An 18620-nucleotide genomic window follows, 5' to 3' on the forward strand; every position below is an offset into this window, starting at 1 on the left:
TAAATTTCACCACACACACACACACACACACACACACACACACACACACACACACACACACACACACACACACACACACACACACACACACACACACACACACACACACAAAAACAAATTCATACTATATGAAACATATAATTTCATAATTTTAATTAAAACGACAGTGATTAGGATTTTAAAATTGAAAGCAACATACAAACATGTCGTTGATTAATAAAGCAGCTGTTTTTATCCACTTGACAAGAGCTCCACTTTCCTTGGGGGCCCCTTAAAGGGGAGCTTGACTGTATTTGATTGGACGCATTAAAAATTATGTTGTAATAATTTCTGCTGTAGCCTAATGGAAATCCCTTGGGGCAAATCCTGCGCACAAGAGCGGGGGTCCTTGAGCTTGAGAATGATCAAAACAAATACATAAGAGGTGAGGCGGCTGTTCAGGTCAAGAGAAACATTTTGCAAAAGACTGACCCACGTTACCTGAAATACCCATACACGCCGCTTCTACTACTTCTTCTTCTTCTTCTTTTTTTAGGGTGGGTGTTTCCTTTAAAGATTTTACCTGCAAAGCTGCGGTGGAGAAGATGACAGATTGACGTCATCGGGACTGACGCAGAGCGAGCCGTGGTAGCGGAGAGACACAGCAGCAGCAACAGCAGCAACAGCAGCAGCATCCCAGCTAACAAGCCGTACCTCACCTATCTCCTACCACCAGCGGGGTGTTTTGTCACTGAGCATCCTCCAAAAAAATAACGGTAGGGACACCAGCGAGGGGAACCGAGTAAAATGTGTGTTTTATGAACCCTCATAATATCGATTTAGACTTGGCCCTCGGCAGTGTTTACCGCCGTAGTAGTCGCAGTTATCCCACTTCGTTGTGTTTTGGTTGTCATTGTGAGGTTAGCCAAGCTAGCTGGGTTAGCTATATGCATTGAATGCAACTGAACAGGTGCTCAGTTTCATCATTAGCTCCACAGTGTGTACATGGCAACATTGTTATATGTGGGCTCTGCTTTGCTATTTGCCGTGAAGCAGCTGGACTATTAGACGTCTCTCTCCCTGAAGTGACAACCGATTGTGATTTATTATGCAGCTACAATCATACTGTTTATGCGACTTCCCGTTGAGGAAGTGACAGGAGGGTAGTTTACAGTTAGCAGCACCTGCTCATCTTCCTGGCTTGTTGTGTGACACACTGCTGTTATTTGACATGACTGTAGCCTGGCTGTTTTTACACACTCATGTTTTTAGCTTTGCTTCCACATGTTTAAGTGTCTCCTCTCACAAATTATATAAAAATCAACAGTTTAGGAAACGTTCATGGTCAGCCATCTTCAACAACACAGAAACATACGATGGCATTAAAGGCCATGCATGAGTTGTTATTGTTATAACATGAACTGTACAGCTAATTCATGTATGTGTTGAAATCAGTGATGCCATTTGTAGTATGACAACAAACCTCTCTTTACTGGTCCACAGCCAAAGACAATAGTAAAAGTTACACACATTCTGAGGAACAGCTGTACTATCAATATATCAAATAAGAGTGGGTTGTAAGACTAAAAGCCCTCCCTTGTCATATGTCATACAGTGACATATTGTTGTATAGTAAGTGTTACTTAAACTTAATTACTGAAACAACATTCAGTGGTATTGCTTACTGTGCCGAATTGCACACATTGTTCAACCAGACAGGTGGTATACAAATTTAATATCAGTGTTGTGTTCATCTAAGAAAGGTAACACGTGCAACAGTCACCTTTATCATACTGTCATGTACTTTTTAGGGCATTGCCAGCTGACAACAGTTTAATATCAGAGGACATTCGCAAGAAATTTTGGCAAAAGGGTGTAAAATATTCAGTTACATCCTTCCCATTATCCATTGCACTTCCATTCTCTCCCTTTCCTCCTGCTTATCACATTGTATGCGCTCCCCATTTTGCCCATCCCTTCTATTTTGTGTTTCCAACCCTGTTTTGTTCCCCGCTACCCTGTTCTCTGTTCTGCTCTCCCTCCCCTCCTCTCATGGTCCACCCTGTTTTCTCCCACTGCCACAGAGATAAAAGATAAGATGGCCACCTCCTCCTCCACACTGGAAGAAGACGAGAGTTTGAAGGGCTGTGAAATTTTTGTGCAGAAGCACAACATCCAGCAGATCCTCAAAGAGTGCATTGTGAACCTCTGCATCGCTAAGCCTGAGCGTCCTATGAAGTTCCTGCGGGAGCATTTTGAAAAGCTGGAGAAGGTTGGTGATAACAAAGTTCTGTGTTTATATGAGTTAGGTGACTATGTCTATGTCTCTTTTTGTAATGTGGGGTTCTGTTTAGCATGATTTGTTTATGTGGTCAGCTTGAAGTTGTTAGTTACTATATAGGCTACTTTTTAACCAGATTATTATATGTTGCATAAATGTTCACTGCCATGTGTGCCAATATTTTCTCACCATACAGTCCATGTGAGTAAGCGTCTTTATATAATGATAAGTTAAAGTTGTTATCTTTGGCTCATTTAGTAGACAATATTTACGATATTTTGGATATTTGTTTTTATGAAAATACAGATACAGATTTCATAGAATATACTGGTATTCCCTGTGTAAGATGCACTGCACACAAACGTGGTGTGTTTTCTTTCTTTCTTTCTTTTTTTTTTTGATACATTTTATCTGCCAAGCTGATGTCTGTGGCACCATCACATATGAGCAGACAAAGAAGGCCCCAGCCAGCCACTAACAAAAAACAGACTGTGCTCAAACTGTTATAACAGAGCTTTCATTTTTCATCCTATAATGGGGGAATCCATTAGGGAATGTGAGAGGAGCACCCATAAAAGGACAGTGTCCTGATTTGTAGGCTCAGGGACGAGACTGTTTGTATCTGCCCGTCTGTCTGTGAGTAGAGAGATGATAGAAAAGACACATTTGTTAAGCAGAGGCAAAAGAAAGATCATAACTATAAAACAGGTTAAAACAAGGGCAGCCTCTGAAGCACTTTTGCTCTGACCCAGAAACAACACGACTGCTCTGTGTGCAAACGTGTGCTTGTGTGTCTGTTTTCAAATTTTTGTGTTGGTTCTAGCCTTCTCATAGTGGCAAGATGTTTTGTTACATGAAAGTAACTGCTTTGACTTCCCACTGTATTTACAAAGTGCTTTCTAAGATGACAAACTTTGAATCTTCTAGGATCTGATATACTAATTGGTTTGGAGAAATGTGCAAACTTTTTTTTTTTTTTTTTTTTTTTTTACTTTTTATGCATTATAATGGGACACACACTTGTTATTAGTTACATCTAGTTAACAATACGTCTTAATGAACGCTTTAATGTTCGCTTTAAGTTTTTTGAGATGGTGATTCAACCTTAAGATGCTGATTGTGATTATATTTTATATTGTTCAACAACACCTCGAACTACATCCTCCAGAATGATCATACAGTTGAATAAGCATCGATGTGGGACTCTTGTGTTAGACAACACAAACTTTACCTTAGTGAGATTGCAGGTAAATCGTTGTTGTTGTGCCTAAAATACAAGTTGACCTTAAAACAGGCTGCAGTGTCATGATGCAGAAGGCTCATGAGTGAATCACAAGATATGTTTGGTTGAACAATGGGCTCTACTCTTACACTAGTGTTACAAATAGATCATCAAGGTGTTTGAGGTGGAGCTGTAGGCTGTTGGAGTTTACGCCTTGGAAAGAAATCTCCAACAAACGATGTGATTGTGAAGAGATATCAGATATAAGGGGGACTAGTCCTCACCATCCTCCTGCCTTGAGGAGGGTCTCCATCTTCACTGCAGTGGTTTGTGTGCATGTATGCATGTGAGAGTCATCTGATTTGGTGAGTTTTTTAAAATGACATTTTTTTTGCAGCTTTATTTTTTCTTAGAAATCATAGTCATTATGCCATTATTGCCAATATTTTAAGACAGAATGCACAAGTGGTTTTTAAGGTCAGGCTCAGCATGTTCTCCTGTTTCTTGTGCGTCCTGCTCTTGATTACGTGTACGGGACTCGGTAATCTCGCAGAGCTCTGTGGTCAAGGAGACAGAGTGTCAAATTAAGCACAGCGTTGATGTCGGAGCTGCTGCTGTTAGTTGGACTGTAATGCTGCATAGTCAGAGAGGCAGCATGAATACTAATGGAGGTGATACAGCTCGGCAGAAGCAGTACAGTAGCGAGTTGCGAGGGATTCGCGCTGTAAAAATGACATTCGCCGCACAACTTCCTCATCCTGCGTATTCCATCTCAATAATAAATGAGCCTCCAAGATGTTCTGTTGTGGTCAACACCTCCATGTTAAGAGAAAGCAGCGCGTTGTCTGAAAAACAGGGTTTAATTTTTCATGAATGTGCTCATGCTCTGGTACAGTGATGTAATGTGTTGACACCCTTATTGAGAACAGGTTGTAAGGAGTGAGGAATATATTGGAGGAGCTATCACATTATCAATATATTTAGCACAGAGTATAGTGCACATGAGCTTCTGTTTTCCTGAAAGTGGCTGGGGAAGGGTAGGTACATTGTTATTGGTGGACTAGTCTTCCATGTGACATGCTTCACTATCTCCAGTGCATATCCATCACACCCTTTGCAATGAGTTTATTTATCTACAGTAAGTGCTGTGCCCTGCTTCTTCTAGCTGCAGCCACATTGCAAGGATCACACTGTCATTACTGCTGCTACACACAACATTTAATCCGACCCATTCCCTCCTGTGCATCCACCCGTAGGCTCTTAGTACAGTGGAAGGTGGAAACGGTTGTGCCGTCAATCTTCACGTATCGTATTAATGATTGACATTAAAAAAAGCAATAATTTCCCTGCAGACGAAATTGCTAAACTACGTAATAGCTCATTATAACATCTTTGTTTACATGGTGGTAAATATGATTGTAATTATCTAGAGGAAATTGGGTTTGCTTCAAGACAAAGTGCACCAATGTCCTGAGGGCACCTCTAATACTAGAAATGTTTTTAATGTATTATCTTAGAATATTTCAGGAATTGTTCTACCACTTAATACCATTTTAGGCTCCCATCTAGCACTTATACCTTCAACGTTTGTGTTTAGCCCCTTGTCTGCAGGTTGTTCTGGATCACAACAGCATCTTTTAAGTTTTACGCATCTATGTGTTGCAAATGGAGATGGACTCTGCAGTCATGTTTGTTGCACAGTAAAAAATCACTAGTACTTTGAATAAAAAAGCTCCAGGCTTTCAGCCCTTTTAGGTCCACGGTTGCCCAACACTATTCGAGTTGAGCCGTCCCAATCTGTGCCTGTGTTGTGAGGTCAGTCGTTTGTAAAACTGAAACAGGCCATTTATGTTTTTGTGGTGTCCCAGTTATTTAAGGAGCTTATTGTCCTCCTTTCGCCCTGCACAGGGGAACTGTGAGGACAGTATTTGGTTCAACAAGCCATGTCCGTTTAATCTGGATTTAGAACTGCAGATCTTATTTTCAGAATTTCCTGTTGTCGGTTTTGAGCTTTATCGGCGATCTGTTGCTCTAAATCTTCATCTTAGTGTCGTAAAAACTTTTGTTTCTCAGATTAAAAAAAAAAAGTCAATTATTTTGAAATGCAAAATAACATCCTGAATTTTAAGAATTCAAATTGAATCAAGTTGTCAGATCTTATCTCTGATTGTAGCTGTCTCAAAACAAACATAAGAAAAAGAAAAGTGCACATTTGTCATCGCCTTTCTCTTGTACTTTATCCTCCATGTTTGTGTGTGTGTGTGTGTGTGTGTTTCTTTCGTCTCTCACAGCCATTTTCGTCAGTGCTCGTCGCCCACTAGAGGCAGTAACCAAGGCAACAGCAGAGGATTGTTAGACCGAAGTCTACCCTGTGTTCAGTCAGCCCCTTTATTCACAAAGTTTATTCCTTCTGTCCTCTCACAGGTTCATACAGCTCTCACTGTCTCAATCTGTTTTCTGTGTCTTTGCTTTTCCATCGTCCGCATTCACACTTCATTGATGTTCGATTTGATTTCTTTCTTTCTTTCTTTCTTTCTTTCTTTCTTTCTTTCTTTCTTTCTTTCTTTCTTTCTTTCTTTCTTTCTTTCTTTCTGTCTGTCTGTCTGTCTGTCTGTCTGTCTGTCTGTCTGTCGTGTCTCTTGCTCCCACGCACACACATGCACATTACAAGCAAACAAAGTCATCAGTCTGACTGGATTGTTTTTAACTTTTGTTTTGGTTTATGTTTTTGTCTCCAGTCGATCTGAATGAGAAAATAAGAGGCGTCTTGCTGCCTTTCATCCTGCCTGTTTATGCATGGTGATGCCTTTGATCTGTACAAGCGTAGCTTTGGATGGGTTCTCCCTATCTCTGTCAGCTCAGCGCAGTGTGTAATTGCTGAGAAGCGAACCCTTAATTTTTGGCACGCTGCACTGGAAAAACACAGTAGCCTTAGTTTTTAAAGTATTTCAACCCAACTATCTAATATTTATAGTTTGTGAATACGTGTTTACTCTAAGTTGGCAGCAAAGATGTTTAGTTTACAGTGGGATATCTGTAATTAGAACAAAAAAGCTTATTGTAGGAGATTACAGCGAATAGATGGCTTTGAAACAGTGGTTAGAATGGGTTTCTAATACACAGGGCTTGTTGTTGCAGTCCGCTTTACCACAATCATGTGCATAGTAAGTGAACATTCCTGCAGAAGACTGTTTTGGACGGTAAAATGAATGTGGCACTAACCCAGAAATGCTGACGGGGTCTCATCAGTCTGTATCATTACAGATCTGCAAATCAGGTGGGCATCTGCCACAGCAGATGTTTTGCTGAATTAGGCACACTGTATCTTCACAAGGCTTAAGACTATATCTGGTCACATTGATAGAAATTTCCACTTGAATTTTGACTTTGAGACTTGGTTCCTTTTGTGGTACTGTGTGTTGCGACTCTGTCCCCATGCACCCATCTCCTCATTCTATCACTTTCTATGACAAGATATCAAATTACTTAAAAGTTTTCACTTAAGATCTGTAGAAAGTCAACACTTTAACATGCCACCTGCAACAAGAACCAAATGTTCAGCACATGACAGCCGTCCCTCCTCAACTCCATCTGTACGTGTGTGGTGCTTGGACATGAGATGAAGCGCCATATTTGAGTGAGTAATGCTGCGGCACTGTACTGTGATCTTAGGCTGAAATGTAGGACTCATTGCAAATGTGCTGCACCTCATTAAGATTTAGCATCTTACAGTTCGTCTCTCTCTGTTTTCTTTTTATTGAACTCTCAGAGATTAGTCTTCGTCTGCCATAGAACAGCTGTGGGCTAAATGTTGAAAACAAATGTTTGAAAGTGGGATTTGTGGTGAATTATTTAGAGAAATCTGAACTTTACTATGTAGTTGTTCAAATATAATTTTTCACTGTTTTGAGCATCACAAACAGGATTGCATCCAGAATATATCACCATAAGCAGATACACAGGTGCTGAGGTGGGAAAGTTCTTCTTTTTATGCTCTGGGTGAATTGACCCTTTAATATTACTCTTCATAACAACAGGGTAGCAGCTTCTGCTTGTGTCTATGTGTATATCTGCTTGTTGTGATTGTGTTTGATGAACAGAAAGCTGCCTGTGTTCTTTAAGCTCACAGGACTGTCATAAGTTTGTGTCCCATGCTTCACGCCTGTTTGTTTTTTTACAACTTCTCCCTCATCCATTTTGTCCCTCATGTTTTCATTGCTCTCTTTTTCCCCTGCAGTCATATTCATACAAAATCTCATCCACTTTTCTTTGCTTTCATCTGTCTTTCACTCCAATACCGTTTTTATAATGTACATACTTCCTTAATTGCCAGTTTCTTTCCTGCTCTTTTCTTTTTTATGTGTTGTTTGTCCGAGTCAAACTTGCCTCATGTCTCCATGTTTGTATGAAACTGTAGAAAATACATCTCCTTTTGAAAACGTATTCACTGTTACACATTTGCCACAAGATTACTTTAAATCAGATATAATGCTAAACTATAACATTTCATATATTTATGAACTAGTTTTTCTCTATAAGTTGTTAACCTTCAGATAATAAGAAAAGCTCTGCTCTCATATTTAAGTTAACCACCAAGAGTATGTAAATACATTTTCCATAAGGATTTATAACCTGGAGAGTACCTGCAGTCTGTAACAAAGGAACCTCCCTCTCTCCATTATAACAATAATAATAATGGAAAATGTTTTTTTCAGAGACGGCAGCAGATTAAGGACAGAGCGCGTGTGTTGTTTATGTGACCACATCTCTATGTAGGCCAGTTTTGTACTGACTGTGTGTTGTGCACGGCTCATCATAAGGCATGTCAAGTAAAACAAATGAAAGCCCTGCTGCATCAGCTCTGCTTGTGAAAGATCCCATCATGTTGCATTATGGGAGAGTTCCTCACTCTCTTTCTGTTTCTCCATCAGTCAATCAACCACTGTCTCCCCCTCCCCTGTAAGATGAGAAGCCTTTCTCAGCTGCCAGCCATTCAGCTGTCACCAGGACCTATCATAACAAATCCACCAGTTCCTTCAAAGACCTCTGATTGACAATTTGTCGGGAGGGTTTGGTTGTTTGTTGAGTCTGCTGAGAGATTTTTTTTTTTAGGAGAATTAGGTGCAGCTTTGATTATTGTGGGGGGTAATCAACCCTCCCGCCCACAGTCTTCTCCTTTCCGTTTTGTTTCGCTGACATGGTTCCTGTCTATCTCTCTCGCTACGCCAGTGGTGTGTGTGTGTGTGTGTGTGTGTGTGTGTGTGTGTGTGTGTCTGTACTATATGTGTGTGGAGTCCATTCATTTCAACATATTCGGCTGAGCTCAGGATTACAAACAGTATGTTCTTCCAAGATTTTGCATAACAAGTGTAATTAGTATTTCCAGCCTCTGCGTGTTCACTCATCACCACTATACTGGGAGCAAGGTATTCTGTCAAATCAGCCTGGGGTGCAGTGACCCGGGCCTAAGCCTCCTCCTTCCTGGCGCCCCCTGGGCCTCTACAGGTAAATTGGACCCCCAGCCCCTGTCTCCACGGTGGTCCTTCTTTGTCCTCTCTCATCTGCCCGTTGTTTCCTTCCAACTTAGTGGGGGTTCATGTGAGAGAAGACAGATATGTAGAGAAACTACACACGATTGAAGCAAAAGATGTTTGTTGAGGCAGCAATAAGTATGTCTTATATGCAAAAACATTTGTTATATTTGGAGCAGGCAATTTCTAATTCAATATGCTCCTCACAGCAATTTGCTGTCTGAAAAACAAAACAGGTGTTCCTACAGTAATATACAACTTTACCGGCTCTGTAAATGGGAAATTAACAAAGTGGCTTTGGCACATCCAGTTAAATCCCACCAGGCTTATGAAGTTTTGAATGGGATTGATTGGGACTGTTGATGAGAACAGAGGCAATATGAAGGCCCGACAGTGTTGTATATTCTACTATAGAGTCGCTTTATCATAACGGCAGTGGAAAGAGATGGTAGCCAGAAGAAGATAAGAGAAACAAAAATCAAAAGAGGGCCGCTCTGCACCCTGAATGACAGGCACACAGAGAATGCCTGATGGGGCAAGTAAAAACTTTATGGATGCTTTGATAGCCCACCGGCCCACCGAGATTTGTCCTGATGAGGCCTAATGACCTGTCTGATTAGCAGAGATCTCAGAGCATTCAAAGGCTTCAACATCTTTCTCTGTTTCTGCTTGACAGATAGGTGACATTAGTTTTGCTATGTTTCACAGAGCCAGTTGGTCGGCCTTGTTTTGTCCTGTTATTCACCTATAGACATTCAGCTTGTTATCTAGTTTTCCATGATATGTCGTTGGTGTGATATTAGCTGGAGATTTGTTTGTATGGCTGTATGAAACTGGTGTGTTTAGCTGAGGGAAACCTTCTCATCCTCTCTACATGTTAACATGTTGTGTGTGGAGCTGAAACCTCGGATCGACTCATGTTTGGAGGCAGCATCATGTGGCCATTGAAGGACCTGCAGTTTTAGGTACTTCTTGTTGACTGCATTTTTTTTTTTTTAGCAAAAGAGATTGCTGCTTGGTCTGTGCTTGGTAGCTGTCTGTGTCTTGTCATTTTTGTGTGTTTACTGTAGACAAGAAGCGAGTTGCTCCTTGCAAGTTGTTAAATCTAAATCTGTGTGTATTTCAGGGTTAAAGTCTGAGGTTAAGATTGGAGATGCTGCTGTTTTAAGTTGAAATTTTAGCCTTTAGATTGGAGGTTTTGGATTGGAATTATTTGGATAGTGAGGTTTAGGGTTAGACATTTGTGTGTGTGTATGTGTGTGTGTGCGTGTGTGTGTGCGCGTGCATCACAGCCATGAAGAGTGAACATCATCAAACTTTCTGTCCATTGTGGTGCTGTAATGGCCTGGAACAGAGTGATGAGTAGACTGTTAGCTCTGCTGGTGAATCTGCTCCCCACGCTTCATTACCTGTGTGTGTGTATGTGTGTGTGTGGTTATTTGTGCGGCACCTTGTTGTTTTTGGTTCACTCGCATGCTTTCAGCCCCAGCAGTGGAGAGTGAAATTGTGTACGTCACCGGACTAGGACTACCTAAGGTAACCATCACTGTTTTTTTGCCCCCTCTATTCTAATATTTCAACTCGATGGAAGAATAGATATTTTGTCGACATGTTGGTGTGTTTGTGCTGCAGTCCCTCCTGATGAGTTGAATACATTCGTGCTGACCGCATTGGATGTTTGGGCTGATTAATACTGGTCTGTTAGAGCTATTAGAATGAGCATAACTTTTGTTCGTATCTGCTTGGCGCAAATTGGTTCATGGGGTGAACAACACAGGAGAGGCTCATTTTAACATGACTCATCGTCCATAAACGAGTTGACATTGGTACTGATAATAGTTTATTTAATGGTAACTTCACTCTACATAGAACTGAGGCTGAACGGGATTGGATGTGTGCCGTCTTTTGTCTCCGTCTTCATTCATTTGGATTAATCCCTGACCTACAGTTAATGTGTCTCTGTTGGAAAGGCCACTTTTATTTTATTTTATTTTTTTTTTTACAGAGCTTCTGTGTCCTGCTTACGCCTGTGTCCTCTGTCTCCTCTCCTATCACTTCTCTCCTGTCTTTTCTCTCTGGCACCCAGCCGCCGATGATGACGCAGGGAGAGCAGAGGAGAGGAGGGAGAGAGAGAGAGAGAGACTCGGACACACAGCAACAACAACACTGATTCAAGAGTAGAGGATAAATAAATGCATTAAAGGGATACGGATATTAAAAGAGGTGTGCTTTGGAAATAGATGTTATATTATTTGAAATAGAAACTACACTACCACAGACTGAAATATTATGGCAACAAAGTAAAAACATGGCAAAAAGAAAACAGAATGAAATTGCTAAGCTACTCTTTGAACAAACGGAAGAAGAAGATTTTTTTCAGATGCTGGTGAAAGTTGCAGGCTCCTCTTTAACTTTTCATAAGACATCAACAGTCACACAATTTGAGCACTGGAGCACACAACAGTATGAGGACTTGTTGAAGTGAGACACAAAGTCCTCACTTGATGGCTGACCCTCTGACCTAAGAGGAAAGGACTGGGTGGGGCTGGAGATGAGTAAGGACTGAGAGAGACACTGCATGGTACAGGACGGCGTCTGGCGCGAACAGGGGATGTTTGAGATGATGATGATGATGATGATGTATCCCCTATACTACTGTATAGGCTTGTTTGGAGCCATTTGTTGGTTTAAAACACACAGACCATGGCATTTGGTCACAACAGAAGTCTGTATTGAAGGGTGTGACGTTCTCCCTCCTGTGAACTGAATCACTTTAGATGTGTTAGAGAGAGAGAGAGAGAGAGAGTGCGAAGGGAGGGGGGGGGCAAATCTGTCAACAGACGTCAGAACTGGTGTGTGCGTGAATGTAGGTGCGTGAGCTTCCTGCTCAGACACTCCACCAACTATTCAGGATGCTCACAGTACCCAGTTGTCATAGTGACAGGGGGGAAGCGAGAGGAGCCCGCTCATTGCGCCACCTGATTGTGAGTGTGTGTGTGTGTGCGTGAAAGAGAGCGTGAGAGAGAGAGAGAGAGAGAGAGGCTGGATAGCAGAGAGCGAGTTGCGCAGGAGAGATGGAGAGACAGGCTTTTTGCTGTGATCAGTGTTTTCATCAGTAGACTTGTTCTTTAGCTGCTGTGTCGTGGGGATTGCAGACATTTTGCCACTCGCGCTCTCTCTCACTCCCTCATACGCTGACTTGGATTCTCTGTTTACTTGCGCACGCACGCACGCACACACGCACACACTCAAACCTGAGCGTGTATATACACACGCACAGACACCGTTTGCTGTACGAGCATGGCAAGGTGCTGCCGTGTCGCGGCATGCGTGTCAGATGTGTATGAGGTCGGGATCCATGTGTGTTGACTCCCATGCACACTTTTGACTTGATGCCCGGTGCCTCTGACAGGCTGAGGGACACACAGCAGGCCTGACCAGGGGCCCCTCCATGCCATGGTAAATACCTGTGCTAACAAACCTAACCTGTACAACTTAGCCTTCTGCATGGTGCTAACTAAGTTTTGTTGCAAGGTGAAGATGCTTGGTACTAGACAACAGCATTAGATCAGTGTTTGCTAGTTTTTGTGAGTCTGACTTGATGAGAAAGATGTATTTGTTTTCATATTTGCAGCACTTAGAAGAAAGAGGAGTGTTTGTTTTTGCTTTGCCGACACTGTCTAGAGGAGGTAGTGTGTTACCTGTTTGCAGACCTTGCCACGTTGATTAAGCTCAATCTGTGAGTTGCAGTGTGTGTGTGTGTGTGTGTGTGTGTGTGTGTGTGTGTGTGTGTGTGTGTGAATGCTGCTCTCTGGCTCTGCCTCCCCTCTTCTCCTCCTCCTGGCTGTGTTCCCTCAGGCAGTGACTCTGCGTAAGCAAGAAGTGTGTGTGTATGCCCTAGAGTATGTTTGCTTATGTGTGTGTGTGTGTGTGTGTGTGTGTGTGAGCTGCATTATCACAGAGCGCAGCATCACAGTAACCTTAGGTTGTAATGAGCATCAAAGAGACAGAGTCAGGCAGCAGAGGAGGGAGTGAATTCAAGACACTGTGAAAAAAGGGATGGAAGGAATGAGTGAAAGTGCAAGCCGCCTTCCTTCCAGACACCAGTAACTAGCTGATGTTTCAGATCACTGTAGCTTTGCTGTATCACTGCTTCCATTCCCATTACATTATACTGTTACATTATGCATTATGCAGATAGTTTAGGAAGAATGTGCAAATAAGTGCTGAGTTGCGAGGTTGGGCTGCTCGGTTTGTCTCAGTTTTCAGGTAACATGGCGGTCTTCTCCCTGTCACCTGCTCTCTCCACCTCTCCTCCCCTGCTTCTCCATGTTTCTGTGATCTGTCTGATGGCTCGGTCACAGGTTGCCTCTCTCTCTGTCCCTCCCTGAAGCAGGAGCGATTTCTGATCTCTGCTCAAAGCATTCAGTAATCAGTCTGCCCCCAGCTGCTTCAGGTCTCCCTCTCTCTTTCCAGTTTTTCTTTTTGTGAGAGAGAGAAGTTGCCTCAGTGAATTTCATTTAAAAAAATTCCAAATTTCAGGTGCTGTGAGGTCAGTGGAACGGTGGTGACGCAAAACAAGCTGTGTCTCTTTAAAAACTACCTCTTCAATAATGAATTAATCAAACATGACTAATTTTATTCATACACTATGATCACTGCACCAAGAAGACTGAACAAAGTCTTCAACTATTGGTCGTTTTTACAGTTGTTTATCTGTTGATTGTTCTCCCAAATTAATGTCCAGGTGATTTGGAAAAATATCTTGTTTTGTTTGACCACCATTCCTCAAAGACGTTCAGATTATTATCATAGAAAATAAAGAGACGCAGAGAATATTTCACCATTTTGCATGTAAAATGCCTTATTTGACGAATAATTATCAAAATAATTGATTATTTTCTCTCCCCCCCCCCCTTTTCTAGATAGACAATGATTTAAGCTAATCAAATATTCAGCTAATGGGCTTATCTGGAGGCCATGAAGCCAGACCAATGTTTGTATGAACATAAAGACATGCAATGTACAGATCTCCAGACAAACTCTGTCTCTGGTTTTCGCTAAATAGTTTGCGCCTCTCTGTCTGGTGGGGAAACAATTGTCTATTGACTGTAACTCTTTTAGTAATAACATTTCCAATACTAAACTGCAATGAATACAGTGTATCTGAACATCTTTCAATGTTTTTGTCTGGTGACTGAACCAAGGAAATCTGCTCATTGTGCTGTTTTTCTGTTTATCTCTGTCTATGTGTTGCTGTTAACTGCGCTGCAGTGTGGGGACGCCACTTGTAGCGCTGCTCTCCTGTCTGGAGTCTTGTTCCTTTAAGACATCTTTGTTTATTTCTGACTGCACAGTAGCAATGCAGTGAACCAGCAAATAGAAAAAATGCAACAAAATATATAATGGCGAACAAATATCACTGCTGTCAAATCAATCCATTTAGACACAGTAATTCATCCATATGAAGGAATAAACACATCATGCATCTAGGACACAAATAGAGCTGCCATTCATCCTAAAAATGGTCTTTGCTCTGGATACCAGTTACCTTTGCACAAACTGTCATCCCATTACCCTTGTCTCATATATCAACAACCCTACAGTGTTTTTATTGTGTACTTATGGTAATGTGTTAATCAATTTGCAATTAATAATTCATCACCTGCAGAGTGTTCAGCAGTTGAAATGACGGCCAGCTAGAGGCATCCTGTCTCCACTTTGATGTATTTATTCGTTGTTGGTCATTATCTGAGAGGATGAGAGTACCTGGTTAAGCCCCTCTCCTCTCTCCATGTTCAATATTTGATAGCTTTCATTTGGTACGACGGATGGTAGACGTCTCGGCAGTGTGTGCACTCAGGACGAGAACATCTCCACTGTGCTCGCTCTGTTCTATTATCTGACCTGGTTGAGAATCCACATGATACTTGATGTTAGACAGGGTGTTTGAAGAGGTTTGTCAGCCCTTCTTCATGTGATTGGTTGTGTGGTTACAGAATAAGAGGTGCTCTCAGATGATTTTGTTTGTCTAGCCCTGAAGCTACAATAGTAGTCGCATCTGTTTGTCCTCAAATCCGTTTTCTTTTACATGTTGAATTATTTCTCTCACAAGGATTCTGTCTATAGATGTTCCATCTTTAATGCTTTTTTAATGCTGAAAACATTTTTCTTTTTCTTCACTGTCACTCTCTACAAGCTTGTCCCTCTACCAATCTTGTCTTTGTCCTCCTTGTGTTTTTACAGGAAGAATGCAAGCAAATCATGGCACGTCAGAAATCTAACAGCCAGTCAGATTCACATGACGATGAGGTTTCTCCCCCACCTCCAAACCCCGTTGTCAAGGCCCGGCGCCGCAGGGGAGGGGTCAGCGCCGAGGTCTACACCGAAGAGGACGCTGTCAGCTACGTTCGCAAGGTCAGCCTCGGAAAGATGGATGCATAAGCAAACATCTGTGCAAAGACACACACAGACACCCACATTCAGTACATGCACACGTGCAAATTAATGTGTTTGCACAGATAAATGCATACTTAATGCATATATTCTACTATTAGACAGATGAATTCATAACACAGTGGCGTAAACTGTGTAATGTCAACACAGCAGTTAATAAACAGGGCTACAATAAAGGAGCCAGGCCCGTTGCTAGGAATTCTGGGGCCCCTGAAAGAATACTGAAGTCGAGTCGAGTCGAGGGTTGGGGACACACCCAAAACATAGAAATATTGGCATATTTGGATTTTCAACATACAGAAACAATAATCAAATGTCATAGTTGAGACACAGTTATTTTTTTCAGAGCTTTTACAATTTAGCCCCAACAAATACCATAACTGTTTTTCTTGAAAAATATTTTTTTCACCCCGAGGACAGAAAATTTGTTGAAGAATCACCCATACAGTACACACACTGGTGCAAAATCTTGAGTAAATGAATTAATTTCTGGATGATGAGGTAGCATGACACACATTATGTTTGAGAGTTTAGGAGGAAGAGAAGCAGCTAGAATAATTTCCTTTTTAAATGTGACTTCAAGTTTTTTCATTGAGGACTGCAGGACTGTTAGAGTTATCAGTCATGGTGCAACTTCTCGTGTCCATTCCACAACTTATTGGAGCAACAGGAAAGGACGCTCTTTAGCCAAAAACTATAACTCACCTTGTGACACACACACACACACACACACACACACACACACACACACACACACACACACACACACACACACACACACACACACACACACACACACACCCTAGTTGCTATATCATTACCGTGCTCATTCACTTGTAATTAACTTCACTTGCCATTAATTGCTTGGTAATGACATAATGGCATGAACCCCCTTCACCACGCTGTAATCACATGGCCACTGAAGCATGTAGTGTGTCTGTGTGTGTGTGTGTGTGTGTGTGTGTGTGAGTATATGTGTCAGGTGCGTGCACACACCCGCGTGCATTTGTGTTTATGGGTCTGAGATCTCCACCAGACGCTGCAGTCATGTGTCGTGGCAACGCGCCGGCCCCCACCCCCACCCCCCCCACCCTCATTTCACTCACTGTCCCTTGCTATCTCACAGACCGACAAACGCAACAGACCCACAAGAAACAACTCCCACATGCAACCACTCACACAACCGAGTCAGCAGCCTGCCAAAAGAGAAACTAATTCACATGCTTGTCCAATGCAACAGACCAACAGAGAAAAGTGAATTAGAACGAGAGGGTTGCTTCTGACCATTACAGTAACACACACTCACACACGCGCGTACACACCAATACACAATAACACATACACATGCTGTGTACTCGCAGCCTATTTGCTGACATCTTCCTTCGTCGTCCATTCCATTAATGACTCCACTGTGAAAATCAACAGCTGGTTTGAATGAACACAATTTATTAGCCGACCCCGTTCATCTGATTAGAAAAGGCTTTGCTGTGAAGTGCTATTAGTCTTACAGTAACAAACTGTGAGGCCTGTCAGTCAGGCCTGGACATCACATTAACAGAATGAACTGCAGGGCTGGCATCACACTGATGGGAACTAGTGTTGACACTGTTATGACAAGGTGGGGAAGAGGTGAAGTCAAATACTACTTCCACATTAACTTTTGGGATGTACATATGCCGCAATGTAGACTGTGGCAATAAGCTTGTCATTACTTTTACACATGCACCTTGCCAGCTAAATCTTATTGGCTTCCTCTCATAACTGCTTCAAAGCACAGTTGTTAAATCATTAGAAATCCATTTTCTCCTGTGGCTTTATTCCATCTTTTCCCAGCTGGCTTGGAGCTAAAGATAGTTTAACAACAAGACAGACAAGAAACCAGACAGATCATAATTTTCATTCAAATGCTAGCACGCTCGTAAGAAGCCGAGTGCCCCGATATTGAACGGTCCTCTGGGTGACGGCGCTGGAGCTGGAGCTTGTGGAGGATGATTAGGTTGCTGACCTAAAATCTGAATCTGAAAATTACTTTTACCACTGAGCTCCTGTGGGTGTCTGTGTCTGCCTCCAACTCAGTTTCCAGGCCAGACCAGCCTCTTCCTCTTAGCTGTCCACTAGAACTAAGTAGTGCGCATCGATAGAAAACATTTGGTACTTTTTTATCTCTCATCTGATGTGGCTGTGTGTGTATTTGTGTACACGTTGTGCAGAGCGCTTCATGGTCGTCTTCATGTGGAGACATCTGTTGGTTTAACGTAATTACACCCTACCCCCCTCCTGTCCACCACCACCAGAGACAAAACACACACACACACGTACACACTCCTGCCTGAGTTATTCTGCAGAAAGAGGGATTTAGTTTTCTTACTGTTTTCCCTTCTCTGTTACTTTTTGCCTTTCTCAACCCCACAGTATGAGGAGTTTCTCTTCTAGGAAATCTATCTATTTAAATACGGACTTCTGTGGCTTTGTTGTGGCTACAGACTTTGCCATTCCCTCATGAACACACACACACACTCCACAGAGTCTGGAACACGAAAATGCATGTTTTATGAATGAGTTCAGGCCTCTTGTGAATTCTTAAGTGCTGTGTGACATTTTGAGTGTAATCCCTGAACAGATGGGCTCTCCCAAAAATACACAGACACATGTGCGGGATATTCCTTTCAGAGTTTGCCAATACACTGCTCTTTAATTACTCAATTTGGTCTGCTTTTGAAGTCGAGGTTATTATGTGTTTGTGCTGGTTTGTTTCATGTGTCCACCTGCACTGTGTTGTTGCAGACCACTTTATTAACATGACCGCTTTGTCTACACAGGTGATCCCAAAGGACTACAAGACCATGACTGCCTTGGCGAAGGCCATCTCCAAGAATGTGCTGTTTGCTCACCTGGATGACAATGAGAGAAGGTACCAAACTATTGTGACCCAGATAAAATTGATCTTGATGAATTGCTCACACATCACTGAAAAATAACCTGAACAAACAATGCATTATTAAAGTAGTTGGTCGCGCTGATTAATTAATCACCAAATTCATTGTTTTGGGTTTTAATCTGACTTTAAAAATAATCCTTGAATATCAGGAAGCACTGCTACATAAAATGATATACCATTTTAACTCTGTGCCGTGTAGATGCATATTAAAAG

At 42.0% G+C, this 18620-nt stretch overlaps 1 protein-coding gene across 1 annotated transcript in view; it reads left to right on the forward strand.

Annotated features, from left to right (window-relative positions):
* The first annotated feature begins 381 nt into the window (after window positions 1–381).
* prkar1b (protein kinase, cAMP-dependent, regulatory, type I, beta) overlaps window positions 382–18620 on the forward strand; it is a 61578-nt gene continuing 43339 nt past the window's right edge. The window contains exons 1-5 of the mRNA XM_083976583.1: window positions 382–424; window positions 536–755; window positions 2064–2251; window positions 15260–15430; window positions 18289–18380. Of these exons, the coding sequence (XP_083832709.1) occupies window positions 2078–2251; window positions 15260–15430; window positions 18289–18380 (437 nt within the window). The 5' untranslated portion in view covers window positions 382–424; window positions 536–755; window positions 2064–2077. The remainder of the gene's footprint in view (window positions 425–535; window positions 756–2063; window positions 2252–15259; window positions 15431–18288; window positions 18381–18620) is intronic.

Source organism: Trachurus trachurus, assembly GCF_905171665.1.
Source record: "Trachurus trachurus genome assembly, chromosome: 8".
Classification (NCBI taxonomy): Eukaryota; Metazoa; Chordata; class Actinopteri; order Carangiformes; family Carangidae; genus Trachurus; species Trachurus trachurus.